We start from the raw sequence: 18,223 nt of genomic DNA, 5'->3' as shown, positions 1-18,223 counted from the left end.
GAAAAATATTATGGTCGCCATCAGTTGAATGGTACAATGACACAATAATTAACTTGAATTTATCCAACAATACAGCGGTTACTTCAAAATGAAGTTCTATACAAAATTCTGCAACATCAAGAGGCCTTGCATGAAAATTATTGTGGACAAATATTAATGTTCCTCCTCTAATCCGGTTTGCTCTACAGAAAGCAGAAGCACAGTAAAAACCATTTGGAAATGAAGTTGCTACCACTGATTGTTTAAGAAAATGCTCTGATAAGCAAATGACATATAGGTTCAATTCATTTTGTATGAAAGTTTCTAGAACAGTGGTTTTGCCATTAAGATCTTGAATGTTTAAAAATAGCAATTTTATATTTATAATATTATTTTGTAAACGTGATGTGTTAGAACAATTTTCAAAATGACGAAAGTGCAAATTACCTGGTCTTAAGCTAATTAAATTTCTACAATTAGACTCCTCATAGAGGGGCAGACAAACAGATGGACTGTAATTTGTCCTTGCTCTCAATCCTTGGACCACGAGGAATCCATATACCACGTTTTAAGTCTCTAGGTCCATTCTATCAAGAGTCTACACAGGTTACAAAGTTCTATTACACAGGCAGACGGAAACCAACATAATTTCAATAAGGCCCTATCAAGTCCTTCAAAATACTTGTCCCAAGATTTTGCCTTATGGCAATCCTCATTAACTGAGTAGCTTTGATTGTAGTTTTTCCTATTATGTTAATGATTATACCTAACTACACAAGTTCAGATAGGTGTAGAACCAGTTTGCTGATTTCACCCTTCTATTTGGAGCAGTTGCTGTTAATCTGCTTTTTAAGAACCTATGTTTTGTGTGTGTAAGCAGTTTATTTACCCAAGATAATGTGCACTATCCTCTTCAATTCTTGTTACCTCATGATTTGTCTACCAGAGAACAAGTACCCTCCAATCAGAATGGGGGCAGTATAACCTAGAGACTATACACCAATTTTACATTATCTATGAAACTAACTTAATAGATAGTTTTTCTTTAGCTATGAAATGATAGCAAAATTATAATGATAACCATTATTTAAAGAAATAAAGTACACTAAGTTAGTGGCTGTAATTGGAAAAACTAATATATGACTTCTAAGTTTCCCACCACTTTGAGAGGACCAAATGACCTAAATCTTGGACAACATACCTGGGTTTCAGCACGCTCTTGAGTGTTGGACTGAGCCTAGCATTGAAACGTTTGGGGCTGTGATCCGGTCCGTCAGTGAGGTCGAGAGCATTGATGTCCTGTGTCAGGTTACTGGACAGGGCTGCAGGAGGTGTTGAGTCATTGAAGAGTCCATCTAAGTGTTCCATCCGCTTGCGCTTCCGACGTGACCCTGGCCGCTTAAACGATCTTGAAAGGAGAAAAATAAACTTACAATAACATTCAGCTTCACCAGTATTCCTATATTTCTACTGACCTCCAGCTATAAAGTGGCTATGGTCACATACTGTCTACTTTATTTATATATTGTCTGTAAAACAAATTAATGAAATCAAATGTATGTATATTTATTTACAGTAACTGATGATGTTTAATAGTAATAATAATATTCTTTACTCATCATAAAAATGTACAATATTATTGACAAAGTTGCAGTATGCAGCCTATTCAGTCATTAAGTACAAAAAAGTGCAAAACTTAAAAGTTCATCAACAAATCATTAATAATTAAAATTCCATATTTTTGGAACTGAAGAACTCATTTAAATTGTAAAATGGATTCTCCAACAACCAGGAATAGAACTTGTTAAAACATCTTTATTTGTTTACTGGAACAGATGTTGAGACGAATTAGTAATTTTCCATTCAGATATAACAGGGAACAGTGTTGGGTGCCAGGTGTAGAGAGGACACACACACACACACACACACACACACATCAATCACGACACCAGTCACCATCAGACTATTTCGTGCTCAAGTAAATATAACACAAATATGGATATTTTATATGTATGAAAAGTATTAAAAAAAATAATTACTGGAGTCAGGATAGGATTAATTGATGGAAGTATACATAAAATGAACATAAAATAAAATGTAAAGCAAGCACTTATCATACATTTTGAACAATAAAGTATAGTATAAAAAATAACTAATACAAATATTAGAAAAAACTAAATAGTTATTAAATGCATTCTAGTCATACGTTTAAAATGAGACACATACTATATTAAGTATATGTCTTAAAGTAAGGTTGTCAAGTGTTTGAAATGTAATATAGTTATTTTGGCCTAAAATCAAGAAGGTCGCCAGTACTGCCTTAAATAATTTTTATTCAATTCAATTTGTAATAGGCTATTTAATAAAAATTATAACTTTATTAAAGTGTACAGGAAAATGTACAGAGTGTGAATGACAATACAGTTTGAAATATATATTTTTTATTCTCATCGAGTATAAATTTTGTACTTTAGGAGAGCATTAAAGAACAAAGAATTGTAAAAGTCATTAATAGTAAAGATTTTATATGACTCTTTTGTAGTATTATATTGAATTTTCATTGATATATTATTGCATAGCCCAGAAAATCACCTATAAAGATATAGAATAATACATTTTTAAGTAATGACTCAGAAGGCCTTGCTTTATTGTAGCCGAATAACTCATTTAATTCCACCAAGATTCATTGTCTTCATCAACAAAACACAGCTAGCTGTAAAAGTAGACCGCAAATGGTTAAAACTCAAGTCTAAGCTGTACAAATAAGCACTTGCCTCTAAAACTAATGCATTGGACAATATTCTTAGATTCTCAATGATTACAAGTTTCAATGAAAATCTCTGAATTTTGTTAGTTTTTAACAGATTCCTTATTTGGCTCCTTACAATTACTTGTTTCCTAGATCCAAGGCTAACCTGGAGCGTGAGAGAGGTGATGGTGTCCACACAGTGTTCTCTTTACTCTCGTGGCTACAATGACCGGTGGAACACTCCTCACAAGTGTGGTAGGACAAGGAGGTCTCGTCATGGCGTAGATAGTGCTCTGCTGACTGGAACGGGCTGATGCCTGACAGGCGAGATTCATTCTGGCGCACCGTTACGTTTGTCTTACTGGGCGTGCCTCCATTGGAACCCTGGACAGTGGTCATCTCTTGTTATATTTAAATATGAATAAACAAGACTGTATATCGAATAAAACTGTAAACAGTTATAACTATTTCACTTTCACTAATCCAGCTCTTACACTAACATCATAAGAAATATTTTATCCCTTCCACACGCATGTTAAGGGAAAACCTGTGTGATGGAGGTAACTCTCATAAGCTTATGACAGCAAGTCTCGTTATTATGTTTTGTCCTGGATCGCGAACTGTAGTTTGTAAAACTGGTTATAAAATTCGTTAGAATGTTAACTGAATGTCAGACAGATACACTATATTTCTGATTTTCAGCCACCTGTTATCATTCTAAAACTAGTTATCATAGCTACTGAATTCCATTTTCCACTGTACATTGGCGCATATGACAGCTTTTTCGTTGTGGAGAGGATGACTGCAATTCTTCAGATCTGCTCACATGCTCCTATATTATAATGTGTGTTGTTACATCTGAATATTTTTTTACAGCGACTGTAGAGTGACTATAATTATGATTTAAATGCTGTGTTTTTAATATGATTGTATTTTTATGTTTTCAGTTAATTGGAAAATGTTATGTGTTGTTTTCTACACATTTATTTATTTGTAAAAGTATATTTTTAAAGTTATTAAAAAATATGTTATAATTTTTTTACATATCAAATTTTAAAATCTTAATTGAAATAGAACTACTGTAAGCGAATTAACATTAATTCTTTAATTGTAGTCTAGGGGGATGTATACAAATTTATATCCACTACTCTAAGGTTTATGATGTAATACATATTATCACACTATATTAACTTCAATACATTAAAATAAAGAAATCTTTAATTTAAAGAAATGAACTATTTCACTTCCTTATGTTTAAATACTGGTGTATAATATTTTTTACATAGCATTTTTTATAAACAGCATTAAAGTTAGCTGTATACAAAGCAGTCACATTACATGCTTAGATATACTTTTCTGTACTGTGAATTCAGTATATTAAAGTTTAAAATACTAATCTTCAACAGTCCCTTAATCCTAAATTACGAGGGCTATCCAGAGTGTAACAAATGCTTTCAAATAAAAAAAATTAACCAACTGAAATAGGAACATTTTATTATAGATTTTTAAAAGATACACTCTTACGCTATTTTTCAACGTAATCTCCATTAAAATTGAGACATTTATCATATAATAATAATAATAATAAATCTTTATTGTCACAAACGTTTCATGATTATATAGCACACCTATTAACCCTCCGGCTGGCAACGTCGTAAATTACGACTCATTTTTTCCCGCTGTGAACTGGCAGAGTCGTAATATACCACTCATTAAACATCGTCTACTAATTACGTCATAGTTCCGATAATTACCGCTCGAATCGCATAAAAGTTATATCACTTTAATCACAAGATCCCAAGCCTTCTAATAATGTATTCACTTATATATATATATAAGAATATTTGTTCTTTTACTGGCCGCTAAAAGCTCCCAACTACTTCCGCGTGACGCGACTCGGCAACTGTTAGTGTTCCAAACAGCTGTTCGGCAATTTTATTTGTAAATAAAAGTGTTTATAACAATGTTTTTTTTTTTGTGTGCATAAATAAGTGAACATTTGGCATATTTTAGATTTTTAAATAAAATTAATTTTGAGTTATTTTTTAATAGCATAATATAAAAAAGTGTTTTTTGAAAAACAAAGTTTTGAGTTCTGACCATCAAACATCCACCATTATTCAGGTAAGTCAAATTATAATTATGTTTATATTGTACAACATATTCTGCAGAGTAATTTGATGTATAACACTTTTGTGTTTTCTCCAATAATCAATTGTACAGGATAAAAAATTAAAAACTCTGCACGAAGCTTCAAAACAGGGTGCCAGTCAAGGCTCAAATGCGCGCCAGCCGGAGGGTTAAACAGATGACATTGTCAGATATAACCTACACTACTCTTGTTTGACTAAATCCAAACAACCTAACACACATAACAATAAAACAGCAATAAAACACACACAATAAAACAGGGTATTAATTATCACAGGAAAGAAAGATGCCAACTGTAAACCTACTTAAAAACACAAAAATCAACATTAACAAATAGTAATATAGTGCTTAAAATTTAAAAAATATTTTTTAAAATTCACTTACATTATTATATGTTTTTTCAAGTAACAACTCCTTAATGTTATCTTGAAACGCGCCTGAATATATTAATTCCTTAAACCTTAACCTCTTACGGCCCAAATTATTTATTTGTCAGGAAAAAAATCTTTTACCAAAACTTTTTGGTATTAATAAACCTTTTAAGATGACTACTATTTTTTTTAAATTTTTATTTGTATATTTAGGGGTTGTTTAAGGTTTGTTGCAAATTAGCAACATTGGGCATAATGTAAAATAAGCTCAAAATGGGTATGTAACAAAAATGAAACAGTGGGTTATAATAGAATAATGTTTATTTACATGAAAGTTTTCATTGTCAGGGTAATATATTAACAGTTTTTAGAAACTTGCTAATAAAAACACTCTAGTACAGTACACAAACATAATAAAATAAGTTTAGGCATAAACCAGATATGGTTAAGCTCATGTGTGAAATGCGGTGAAGCAATTGCGAGCTTTTGTCAAGCAGAGATGAACACTGCACTTGATGCACTTCACCACAGTTATTCCTTTGCATTGTGGGTTTTTGCAACGTTGTCGGTCCTCTGTGATTTGAGGCCAGTGTGATGTCTCATCTCTTCTAGTAGTGGGCTCTGGAATTGGTTTGGCTGGGCCACATTTCTTCTTTAGATTGTGTTGCATATCAATCTGATCTGCAGATGGTCTTCCTCTTTTCTTTTCTGTGTTCTTCCTTTGTTTTAGAAGACTCTCGGCCACACTTGATTTGAAATCCAATAAGTCCATTATGACTTTTTTAGTTAATTTTTGCTCTTTGCAACTTCTTCGGTAAACAAGCCATGAGTTTACGAGTGTGAGATCCATGAAGTGGAATAAAAACTTTAGGTACCATTTCTTGGATTTTATTTTTATTCTGTAGTATGCAATCAAGCCATCCAAGAGGTCTACACCTCCCATAAATTTGTTGTAAGTTACTACAGCTTTCGGGCATGGAACAAAAATTTCCTTTGATGATTTCCTATCATATCTCTTAACTTCTGTCAATGGAAGCGCACTTTCAAAAGTCGAAACTAAGGTTACTCCTCTGTTGTCAAACCATTTGATTGCTCTCACCTCAATGTCATCTTTTTCATGTTTCTTTTCTTCAAATGATCCTCTTCCTTGTGCTTTCATTTCTTTATCTTTGGGAAAGTTTAATCCCGGAAACCGACCAGTCCTTATGGTAGATAATCCACCAATGCCTAGCTTAGAAAGTTCAAAAAACAGTGGCAATGAAGAAAACCAGTTGTCAAAGAAAAGTAGGTAATCTTTCTCCCTTGGAATGGTGTTGGCCATTTTCAGAACTATATTTGAGCTCGCCCCAAGATCAGGAAAACCAGGAACTGGCTGAATTTTCCCACAGTAAATTTCAAAGTTATATACAAGTCCTTTTGTATCACACAAAGCAAAGATTTTATAACCCCATTTTTTAGGTTTTTTTGGATTGTATTGTCGAAGTTTTGAGTTCCCCTTATAAGGAACAATCTGTTCATCAACACATAAGTGCTGTTCCTTGGAAATCATTTTGAATTTTTCCTTTAAATGATCAACCATGGGACGAATTTTGTAAAGTCTGTCACGCTCAGGATCATTTGGATTGTAGTTCGTGTTGTCATTCAAATGCAAGTTATTTTTTATTTCAACCCAACGATTTCGACCCATAACATCTGCTACTTTTGGGACTCTTGTCAAACTTGCCCAATACATCCTTGCCCTGGGATGTACAAAAGAAACAAAAGAGGTCCCATAATTGAACCTTGTGGAACCCCAACTTTATAGAAATGTTATCCTTACCTTTTTTATTAAAATGTAGGCCATGATATAAATAATAATGACGAGGAAGCAGGTGTAAAGGAAGTAAGTTTATGCCATTTGTTCTTACAATTTCCTCAATTTCACTGTTGAAACTGCTTATTCTTATGTCAAGGCTGGGTTTGTCATGCCTCATAGGAATGCTGGCCAATATAAGGTTTGTATGTTTGGTATAGGATATAACCCTGCACACTTCATCAATCAATTGTTGGGTGCCTTTTGTTTCAATGTCATTAGTTCCACCTATGACCAACAAGTAATCTTTTTTTTCCTAGATCCTTGCTCAATTCTTTAACCTCTTCAGTTACTTTATTAAATCTTGCCCCCGACCTAACATAGGATTAGACATCCACATGTGACCTTTGATCTATTAGATCAGGGGTTCTCAACCGGTGGGTCGCGACCCCCAGGGGGGTCGCGGGACGGGTCTGGGGGGTCGCGAGATAGGTGATAAATGAAAAAAAAAAACTAAAAAAACTCAGGCCATATATACCATATGAGCGGCGAATATCAAATGAAGCGACCATGTACTTATTTAGAAACTGAGCTGAGTCCGCTTGTTAAATACAATACGTATATTTAATCAATTTACAATAAAATTAATCAATACTATTTTAAAATACAACTATAATTAACAAAAAGGAACAAATGGAGCTCTAAATGACTCAACATCGCTGCTAAAAATGATGGTGCCTGCCGCGCCGCTTGTATCGTAACGTAGGCCTTATTGTTGTGAGACAAAATTTGTTTATTCTAAAAAAGGCACACTACACAAAATACATTGCAAAAAATACATTTTTTTTTTAAGTCCAGCAGAATGACTTAATGAGAAACTTGAACTTGCTTTGAATTAACTAACTGTAGAATGTGGGGGTTGATTTTTGTCAAACACAAAATAATATCATTTTCCAGTGCCAAACGATTTCTTGAGTTGGTTTTTAAATTCACCATTGTGGAAAATCCTTTTTCACAATTATTGTAAGAAGTAGAAAAAGGTATCAAAATCTTCAATGCTACTTTGGTTAATTCTGGGTGTTCCTTCTTTATACTTTTTTTTTTTTTTTTTTTTTTTTTTTTTTTTTTTTTTTTTTTTTTTTTTTTTTTTTTTTGTTCTCTTAGGACAAGAAGCTTATAAATTGCACTTAGTCCTGTAAGGACCTTTGCGCTGCTTCCGGAGTGATAGGATATTCAGGATGGGTAAGGTTAGGGAGTAGGGGCCGCCTCCTATCGAGATCCATGAGGAAGAATTAGGGCACTACATCTCAAAGTCATCCCGGAAGAAGGGAGGCCAGTTGTGAACCAGCCTCTCCAGTCAAAGTAGGCAGGGGGTGGCACACCCTTGTTGAGGTTAACAAGAGCCTCTGAGGTAAGGGAACAAACCCCACCAACTCCAACAGCCATCCTCCACAGTAGGCTAGACCTATCGAATTGCCCATGAATCCCAGAATCTCAACATTTGCGGTTAGTGATGTGCCGCTACTGGACATCCATAAGGTTGCCCAGATTGAAGTGGCACATCGGTTTTTGCTGTGCCCAGTGGTGGGTTCAACTGGTAGGTATAAACCAGCCAGAAGTGATCCCTGCTGGGTATTCTTTATACGTATATATTCTTTTATACTTAGCCAAAACTTGTTGGGACAAACATCGTCAAAAGTTAGTTTCAATGACTGATCACTTGATATATCATCAGTTCATCGTGGAGGCCAGCATTCAATTCTGCTTTTTGAACAGCTTTTTCGGAAAATGGTTTTGTTATCCACACAGATTCACTTGTATCTTTAACAGGAATATAATCATTCAACTGCTTTATCAAGGCTTCAAGGTGTGATGATATGAGTAATGAAAGAGATCATGTGTCAATGGATGTGTCACCAATACTTGAGGCATACTCCTTGAATTCTTGTGTAAGTTGGACTTTTTCAAAGTCTTCATCTTTTATTCTTGTATACCAAAGAGTAAGTTTTCTTACAAATGCATTTACTCGGTCTTGAGCATACAAATAAGCTGTTTCTGGTTCTTGTAGGGATGAGTTCAAAATGTTGAGTTGAGAAAAAATATCAGGTAAGTAAGCAAGCTTTATTAACCATTTTTCATCGCTGAAAAAATGGGAAAGTTCATGTTTAGTGTCCATTAAAAAAGCAACATTTCTGATCTCAATGAAAACAGCGCTACTCAACACGTTGCCCCGGGACAGCCATCTCACTTCGGTGTGGAATAGCAAATGTTTGTGAAGGGCTCCTACCTCTTCACACAAGTTTTCAAGTAATATACTCTGCAATGGTCGACTCTTGACGTAGTTAACAACTTTGATAGCCTCAGCCAAAACTTGACGCAAGTCATCCTTTAGCTGCTAAAGCTTGTCTATGTAAAAACAATGCACCCAGTTTGCATTTGGCATTAACGTTTTCAACCTGGCAATCAATCCACTGTTTTTACCCGAAAGGGCTCTTGCACCATCACTACAAATTGAAACACATTTGTTCCAATCAATTTCAAATGGTTCAGTTGCCTCAATGAACACTTTAAAAAGACTTTCACCTGTGGCATGGTCTGGCAAAGATTTGCAAAATAATACATTTTCCTTAATAGAGTGACCGCAATCATACCTAATAAAACACAAAAGCTGAGCACAGTTAGCAATATCAGTTGATTCGTCGCATTGAATCGAAAAAAAACGTGCTTTCTTTTATTTGCATCTTTAGCTGGTTCTGAACATCTTTCACCATGTCTGATAGTCGTCGTGACACAGAGTCATTTGATAGTGGGATTTTTTTTAGCTTGTCAGCTTCTTGAGGATTAATCATATTTGAAACCATATCGATTGCGGCAGGAAGAATTAATTCCTCAGCAATGGTATGTGGCTTCCCTACTTTAGCAATCTTTAGCGCTACCTCGTACGAAGCTTTGAGGGCATTTTTGCTATCATCAGTATGACTTTTAATATTTACCTGTTGCTGCGAAGGGACAGCAGTTTTCTCTGGAAAAACTCGACTGGTTTGTTTTTCAGCGCAGAATGCTTAGTTTCAAGATGACGCTTCGTTTTTGAAGGTTTCATGCTTTCAACTGATAAAACTTCACTACAAATAACACACTGAGGTTTGTTTTCAAGTTCAGTAAAACCAAACTGTAGATATGCATTATTATACTTTCGGCATTTTGGTTTTGAGACTTCGGAACTACTTTTGCTACATGAAGCTTCTCTTTTTAAAAACTTATCCATTATTAATACTAAAACTTGAGTGTTCAATTTGAAGATCAAAGTACGCACTATTTCTCAAGACGACAGGCAGTCGACTGGCACAGTGGCTTGTCGGAGGACGAATTGCGCCGTGCGATGGCTGCGATGTCAGGCTGTCTCCGCGGCTTTAAATACACCACGCGTCAGTTCTGTAAATACACTGCGCACATTCTTTGCCTGCTTTGATAATGAAGAATTGAAAATGATTAAAATTACTTTCGTTACATTTATTACCGGATCGTTTATTAATTGTTAAGAAATTAGTACTCACTAACGTTTTTACATAGTTTTGAAAAGTGTTTTTTTATGTTTTTTAAAACTAATTATTGCTGTCTTTTTGCATACAAAGGCTTACTTTACGATGTTACAAGAAGGGGGTCGCCAAAACTCTCAACCTAAAAAGGGGGTCGCAGCGTTGAAAAGGTTGAGAACCACTGTATTAGATCATTCAATTGTTTTCCGTGGCTGTTTGATAAAATCACCAACTTAATTTTTTAACTTTTAACATTTAAAGCAGTAGGTTTTGTTATAATTTTATTTTTTGTTTTAAAAGATTTCTGTTTTTCACTTTTGTTTGGACAGTTTTTGTCATTTTCCAAAGAGACACCATGAGATAAGACAGAGAATCTATTTGAACATAGGACATTTCCTTCATCATGGTCATTGTGACATTTGCTTGTTTTGGCATACTTCAATGAGTTTCCCAATAACAGGATAATTATTATTAACCCTATAAGTGGCAGTCATTTGTGGTCTTAGTGGCAGGCCGTTTTTGGGCAAATTGCCGTGATCGTTAAACTTATTTTTAGAAAATATTATCTAAGTGATAACATAACAACATTATATATTTTTGTTTTCCTTATGAACTATAGAATAATAATAAATATAATATTTGGTGCCTTACCATTATTTTCAGATTAATATCATTGTAGATGTGTAAAAAAATTTTTTTTTTTTTTAAATAATTTTTAAGTTCTACTGTCCATCACTTTGAAACTACTCGAGCTACAAAATAATGTCAAATTCACAGAATATACACAATTTTATTCTAAACAAATTACTTCTTATACATTTTTTTCTATTTACAAGAACAAAAAAGTTAGATGGGAAAAACTAAATCTATGTATAAACTGGTTTTTTTACTCCCGAGTCACTAGAAGGGGCTTGTCTTTTCCTCCCAGTAGTGTAGGGCCTATAATAGTATAATAGTGGCTTAGTTTGTCATAGCACAGTATATTTCGTAAATATAAAACAGGAATTGTCTTATCGCAAACCCCTCCCCATCCTCAGACAGAGGTCAAAGTCGAGCGATCTAGTAGATAACGTGACTATAGATTCTCGCCGCCCGTTCAGCTGGTGCGCCGCATTCTTGTACTTTTCGTGCCGAAGTGTTTGTCGAGTGTGTCGCTTTGTTGTACTTCCTGTTTTACTGTGTGTGTAATAGATTAGTGATGAGTGACACAATGAGAATTTGGGATTTATCCAGGAGCGAAGAGGGGGCCATTCGTTTTTTACAAGATCATGACTAGTTGCCTACATCTAAAATATGCGTTGCGGTCGGCAATTGCTGCTGAAGGCGGAAATTCATTAGACTCACTCATCCTTGATATTGCTGCTTTCTGGGCGTCACAGGAAACCCATTAACAATTAATAATCATTGTAAGTTTGTAATTGAAGAGTTGCTTTTTCGTTCTATAATGTTTTTTTTTTCTATAAATTTATTTGTTTGTGTTTCTTATACTGGTGTAGTCGGTATAATCCCAAAGTACCCCAACATTTTCCATGACGAACGAATAACCTAAACATTTACCAGTAACACAAACGCGATAAACAATAATATACTAACAATAACAGTACGCAAAGTCGCCAAACAAAACAGTGACGAGACGAGTAGACAGCTGTTCTCTCGTCTGCCGCCAGGTCAAACGAAAACTGTCGGAATCATTTAAGCCAGCAAACATTAGTAACATGAATACACACTATACTATATGATATGTATAGGAAATTTCATGGAGAATACGATAGTTCAAACTAGGCCTAAAAATAATGGACGGTTGCGGAGCAACGGCCTTAAATGTGAAGCGATGGCTGTGACGGCACTTGCCACTTCGCGGCGGCGTGAATCATACGTCTCAGGCGGGGCTTGCCACTTAGAGGGTTAAACACAAATTTAAAAACACATGCTTGATTTATAGTTGCTTAAATAAAATACTAATATCACTCTTTTAAATATTTACACATAACAAAAATAATTCTATATTCCACAAATTAGAAACAAAATAAAGTCAGCTGATAAAACCCCTGTTTACTCACAAGGTTTACTCCTAACGTGACATAAGTTTTTCGATTCCAGCTTTATAGAAATCTCCCACCTGAGATCTTAACCACTGATTAACTTCTGTGTGAATTTCAGCATCACTATCGAAGCACTGTGTTGTGAGCCAGTCTTCATCGCAAGCTGGAAAGAAGTGGTAGTTGCTTGGTGTCAGATCTGGTCTATAAGGTGGATGATCAAATACTTCCCAATCATCCAAGACTTATTGTGTACGATTGGCTAAATGGGGACATGCATTGTTCTGGTAAAACAAAATTTTTGAGCTCAATTTTCCCTACACTTGTTTTGCATCACTCGCCGTAGCTTCTGCAATGTTTCACAGTAACTCTCTGAGTTGATTGTTGATCCTCGTTCAAAGAAATCAATCAGAATCACACTCCTTGCATCCCAAAAAAACAGTTGCCATAATCTTTCGGACTGACATGAGTTTGGAGACATTTTCTTGGTTTCTTTGGAGAATGTGTATGCCCCATGCCATAGATTGAATTTTTGTTTCATAATTGACATGCTTCACCCATGTTTCATCACCAATAACGATCGATCGAGAAGTTCATTATCATGTTTGTTAATTAATTTGTAAGTTAATGATGCAGCAAGTGTTTGTTTTTATGTGATGTTCCGTAAGGATTTTTGGAACCCACCTGGCACAAAATTTGTGGTATTCACTTCCCTACAATAACAATTTCATGAAGTAAACTTTCTTAAAATTTGTGGGAAATGTTCCGAGAGTTCAGTCATTGTGAAACAGCAATTTTCACGAACTTTGTCATTGATTTTCAACATAGAATCTTTAATCACTAGGCTAGGTTGACCACTATGACTATTGTCATGAACATTGGTGACGCCATTTTTAAAGTCAATACACCACTACCTTATTCTGCTTTCTCTCATTATTCTATTTCCATAAACTTCAAACTGAACACACTTCACAAGGGGTGGGATTTACAATTGCCGCACACATTTTAATTTATCACAGTGAGAAAAGTAAAATAAATACAGACCGCACGTGACTACAGATCGAGGTGTACTGAACGCTAGAGTGTTTTTACACTCAGATGGTGGCTTTAGCCCCACCCACTGCCGCAACATTAAAAAATGTCTGTTACTTTCTGGATAGCACTCGTATTTATTATACGCTAACACACATCTTAGAAAATGATTAATACCACACTATCATAAATCCTATTGTTAAGCTCATAAGACATTAAGCCATTCTTTTCATTCATACTAAATAAGTAAGTCAATGAACACAATACAAAAAGACTCACAAATGACAGATGAGAAGTGAGAGACAAGAGCTGACCAGGAGTACGAGAAGTGCCCTGGTAAGGTGTCCCATTTACCAGATCCTCTATCTCCAAGTCTGCGAATATTTTGGTACAATCATTATTACAAAATTGTCTTTAGTTCATCTTTAGTTGCAAATTGAATGACACATACATACAAAGAAGTGCATAAAATATATGACATAGTTTAAGCATTCCAAATTGTAAATTTGGCCATTTTCTTTGTGGAATAAATACCTCCTGATAATACGAGGGCTGTTTTTTTAAGTAAGGGCTGTTCTCCCGTACACGGTAGTAGTTCGCGTTCCTGCCGTAACGAGCGTGCGCCCCGCCTCCCAGCATTCCTAGCGAACAACTTCATGTCAGTTGCAGCTCTGTAGCTAACCTGTATGCATTACTGTGGATCTTTAAAATGTTTAAGATTATCGAATCACCCGCCGCGTGTGAGATTCGGTCAGTGATACAATTTCTGACTGCAAGGAACATGTCGGCTACTGACATTCACCGTCAGCTTTGTGAGGTGTATGGTGCCAAGGCAATGAGTGAAGGTAAAGTGCGGAAATGGGTCCAAGAATTTAAAGATGGCCGCGAAAATGTCCACGATGAAGATCGCTCAGGCCGGCCATCTGTGATCACGGGAGATTTGGTTACTGCAGTTGACGCAAAAATTCATGAGGACCGACGGTTCACAATAACCACTCTCTCTATGGAATTTCCTCAAGTGTCCAGGTCAGTACTGTACAAAATTGTGTCAGAAAACCTAAACTTTAAAAAATTGTGCTCAAGATGGGTACCCAAACTCCTCACTGAGGATCACAAAAAAAGAGATTAAGCAGTTCTTTGACTTTCTTGACCCGCTACGACGAGGAAGGAGACGACATGTTGAGTCGAATTGTCACAGGAGATGAAACATGGGTATCCCATATCACTCCTGAATCAAAGCAACAGTCCATGGAATGGCGGCACACAACATCTCCAGTCAAAGTCAAAGCCAAGCAAACGCTGTCGCGGCGCAAAGTTATGGCAACTGTGTTCTGGGACAGGCGCGGTGTTTTGCTAAAGTGGACTTTATGCCGCGAGGAATGACGATTAACTCAGAAGCCTACTGCGCAACCCTGGCCAGTCTCCGACGCGCCATTCAGAACAAACGACGCGGCATGCTGACCAAGGAAATTCTGCTCCTCCACGACAATGCAAGGCCTCACACCGCTGCTCGGACACAGGAAATGATCGACTCTTTTGGCTGGGAAGTTTTGAATCATTCGCTGTACAGTCCCGACCTTGCTCTGAGCGATTTCCACCTTTTTCGGTACTTGAAAAATCATCTTGGCGGGAAGCGCTACAATGACGACGAAGAAGTCAAGACGGCCGTGAACTCCTGGTTGTCAGAGCAGGCGGCAAATTTCTTTGAAGAGGGATTTCAAAACTTAGTTTTAAGATATGATAAGTGCCTTAACAAACAAGGCAACTATGTAGAAAAATAAAAAAAAGTATGTAAATTCTAAAAATAAATGTATTTTGAAAAAAATAATTGTTGTTTATAAAAAAAAAAACAAAAACGGCCCTTACTTAAAAATCAGCCCTTGTATCTTACATACCGAGTTTACTTTGTTTACCCATTTTAATTCACTATTATTATTCAATCCTAAAAACTTGATATTATTCATCTGTTATATAATTTTTTTCATAAATGTGTTCACAATATATATAATTTTTCAGCAAATGCTGCGGAATAACATAATAGACCACTAATTAAAGTTACCACTGAAAGTTAAAAAGATATTAACAGCTTTTAAATAAAAAAATTATTTTGGTTATTTTTTCACATTTAACAGCACACTTCAGCACACTACTTTGCTAACTTATATAAAATATAAAACATACAATAAAAAGAACTATAAAGACACAAATATATACAACTTTCTCATTTACTTTTTAGAAAAAAGCACAGGAATAAAAAAATGTAATGTTTGTGCTCACTGAAAAATCCTAAAAATCTGGCAAAATCATACAATTACTTCAAAAGACAAGTTTTATAGAATAAAAAAAAGTTCTTGTTGGCATTTTACATATTTCTGATCTGTATTATTTTTATTAAAAGTAGCAAAAAAACTGAAATTAAAACACTAAAGGATAATCAAAACTACTTTAGTTACAACAAAATATCTCACGTACATATCTTGAGTAGAGAGTGAACCCCATAAGCAACGACCATTCCAGCTGACAATATGCATAGCTAAAATCATCTGTACTCTAGCAACAGTATTTAGGAAAAATAAAGACAGCAAGTGGGTATTTATAGTGGCGTTTTTTTTAAATTTATTGCTATGTAGAAAACGTGAAATAACATAAATTATGGATGTTATGTTGTTTGCAGTAAACACTGATCTAAACTGGCATAGTGCGATTTTAGCAGCAGTGAGCAGCTTGTGGCACGATGTCATCACTTTGAAAGTTAAAGGTTTATTTTGTTTTGTTCAGATCATAAGGAAAATTGTAGGTAAGAAAATACTAAGCTTTTATGAGAATTATAACAAGTTATTTAAAAAAGAACTTTCTTCACATTGCATATTTAAATTAAAACTACTACTGAATTTTACATATTATTATTTTACGTTTCTTATGATTGTTTTGTTTCTTTTTTGTTTTTTTGCCTTGTAATTTTGATCTAAACTAATTGTGGTTGGTATTTAGCAACAACATTCTTTATTCTAATACCAAAATATCTAATGCAAAGTGCTTCAGCCAGAGCTATCCACAGTGTATTTCACTTTCTCGTCTTTCACATAGTATTGGGTACCAATATGAAATTGAAGCTCCCAGAGATAAAAAGATAACAAGTTGCATAGTAATTGTGCAAACTCCATGCAATACTCAACTCCAAAACAACGCTGTTAATGTCAACTTGAAGAGAAGTCATTCACATGTTACTATGCTCAACATCATGAACAATTTATATTCCTTCAACAATCATGCTTGATAACGATAAACCAGTTGATTAACATTAATACTTTATCACCACAATCGTAGCATCTCTCGTGATAAATTTCTAGTGCTATTTCATTCTTTGCCGTCTAAAATAAATAACACATCAGATCACACAACTGGTAGAGTGGAGTCTCTATTGTGAATGACCTACAACGGGTGAGTAAATTGGTTCAAGGCCACAGGAACCTTATCATTAATATCAACGCAATCTAACTAAATAATCTGAAAAGAATATAATGTTATTTTGACACAATATAAAGACATATTGCTGTCATTGGTATACAAACATATTTTTGTGTGGATCTCAATTTTCAGTGCCGGCCTGTCAAGCAAAAAAAAACTTAAGAATAATAGAAGACCCAATATTGAACTCTGAGGATTTCAAAAGTTACTAAATTAAGTATGAGTATGAGTTGTTGTGTTATATAAATATTTAAATGTTTACTTGCTGTTTTTCAGCTAGGTGAATGACCTACAACGGGTGAGTAAATCGGTTCAAGGCCACAGGAACCTTATCATTAATATCAACGCAATCTAACTAAATAATCTGTAAAGAATATAATGTTATTTTGACACAATATAAAGACGTATTGCTGTCATTGGTATACAAACATATTTTTGTGTGGATCTCAATTTTCAGTGCCGGCCTGTCAAGCAAAAAAAAAACTTAAGAATAATAGAAGACCCAATATTGAACTCTGAGGATTTCAAAAGTTACTAAATTAAGTATGAGTATGAGTTGTTGTGTTATATAAAATATTTAAATGTTTACTTGCTGTTTTTCAGCTAGGTGTGTGTTGTCTTACAGTCCGAGAAATAGCAGAAGAAATTGGAGTCAGCGTTGGGTCAGTACATTTGATTTTAACCGAGGATTTGAAAATGAGAAGAGTGTTCGCAAAATTTGTTCCAAGGTTGCTGGGAATGGAGCAAACACAACTTTGCCTTGAAATTGCACAAGATATGCTGGACAGTGCAAACAGTAATCCTGACTTCCTGAACATAGTGAAGAATCCTGAATTTATGGATATGACCCGGAATACAAGATGCAATCATCGCAGTAGAAACACACAACATCTCCAAGACAAAAAAAAGCACGGCAAGTTCGCAGCCAAGTCAAGGTCATGTTGACAGTCTTCTTTGATTCCAGTGAAGTGGTGCATCATGAGTACTCGCCACACGGTCAAACCATCATAAAAGAATACTATCTTCAGGTTCTTCGTCGCCTATGTGATGCTGTGTAGTGCAAACGACCAAATCTGTGGGAAACAAAAACTTGGCAGCTCCATCAC

General features: G+C 35.1%; 1 protein-coding gene across 2 annotated transcripts in view; it reads right to left on the bottom strand.

The window, feature by feature from the left end:
* The window catches only part of LOC124354710 (serine/threonine-protein kinase greatwall), a 76,635-nt gene that overhangs the window by 18,919 nt on the left and 39,493 nt on the right, over window positions 1-18,223 (bottom strand). For both annotated transcript variants that reach the window (XM_046805366.1, XM_046805367.1), the window contains exons 7-9: window positions 13,929-14,023; window positions 2,895-3,112; window positions 1,181-1,387 (exon numbers count right to left, since the gene is read on the bottom strand). In XM_046805366.1, the coding sequence (XP_046661322.1) occupies window positions 1,181-1,387; window positions 2,895-3,112; window positions 13,929-14,023 (520 nt within the window). The remainder of the gene's footprint in view (window positions 1-1,180; window positions 1,388-2,894; window positions 3,113-13,928; window positions 14,024-18,223) is intronic.

The sequence above is a fragment of the Homalodisca vitripennis genome, chromosome 2 (assembly GCF_021130785.1).
Source record: "Homalodisca vitripennis isolate AUS2020 chromosome 2, UT_GWSS_2.1, whole genome shotgun sequence".
In the NCBI taxonomy this organism is placed as follows: domain Eukaryota; kingdom Metazoa; phylum Arthropoda; class Insecta; order Hemiptera; family Cicadellidae; genus Homalodisca; species Homalodisca vitripennis.
This window is presented reverse-complemented; position numbering and strand designations above follow the sequence as displayed.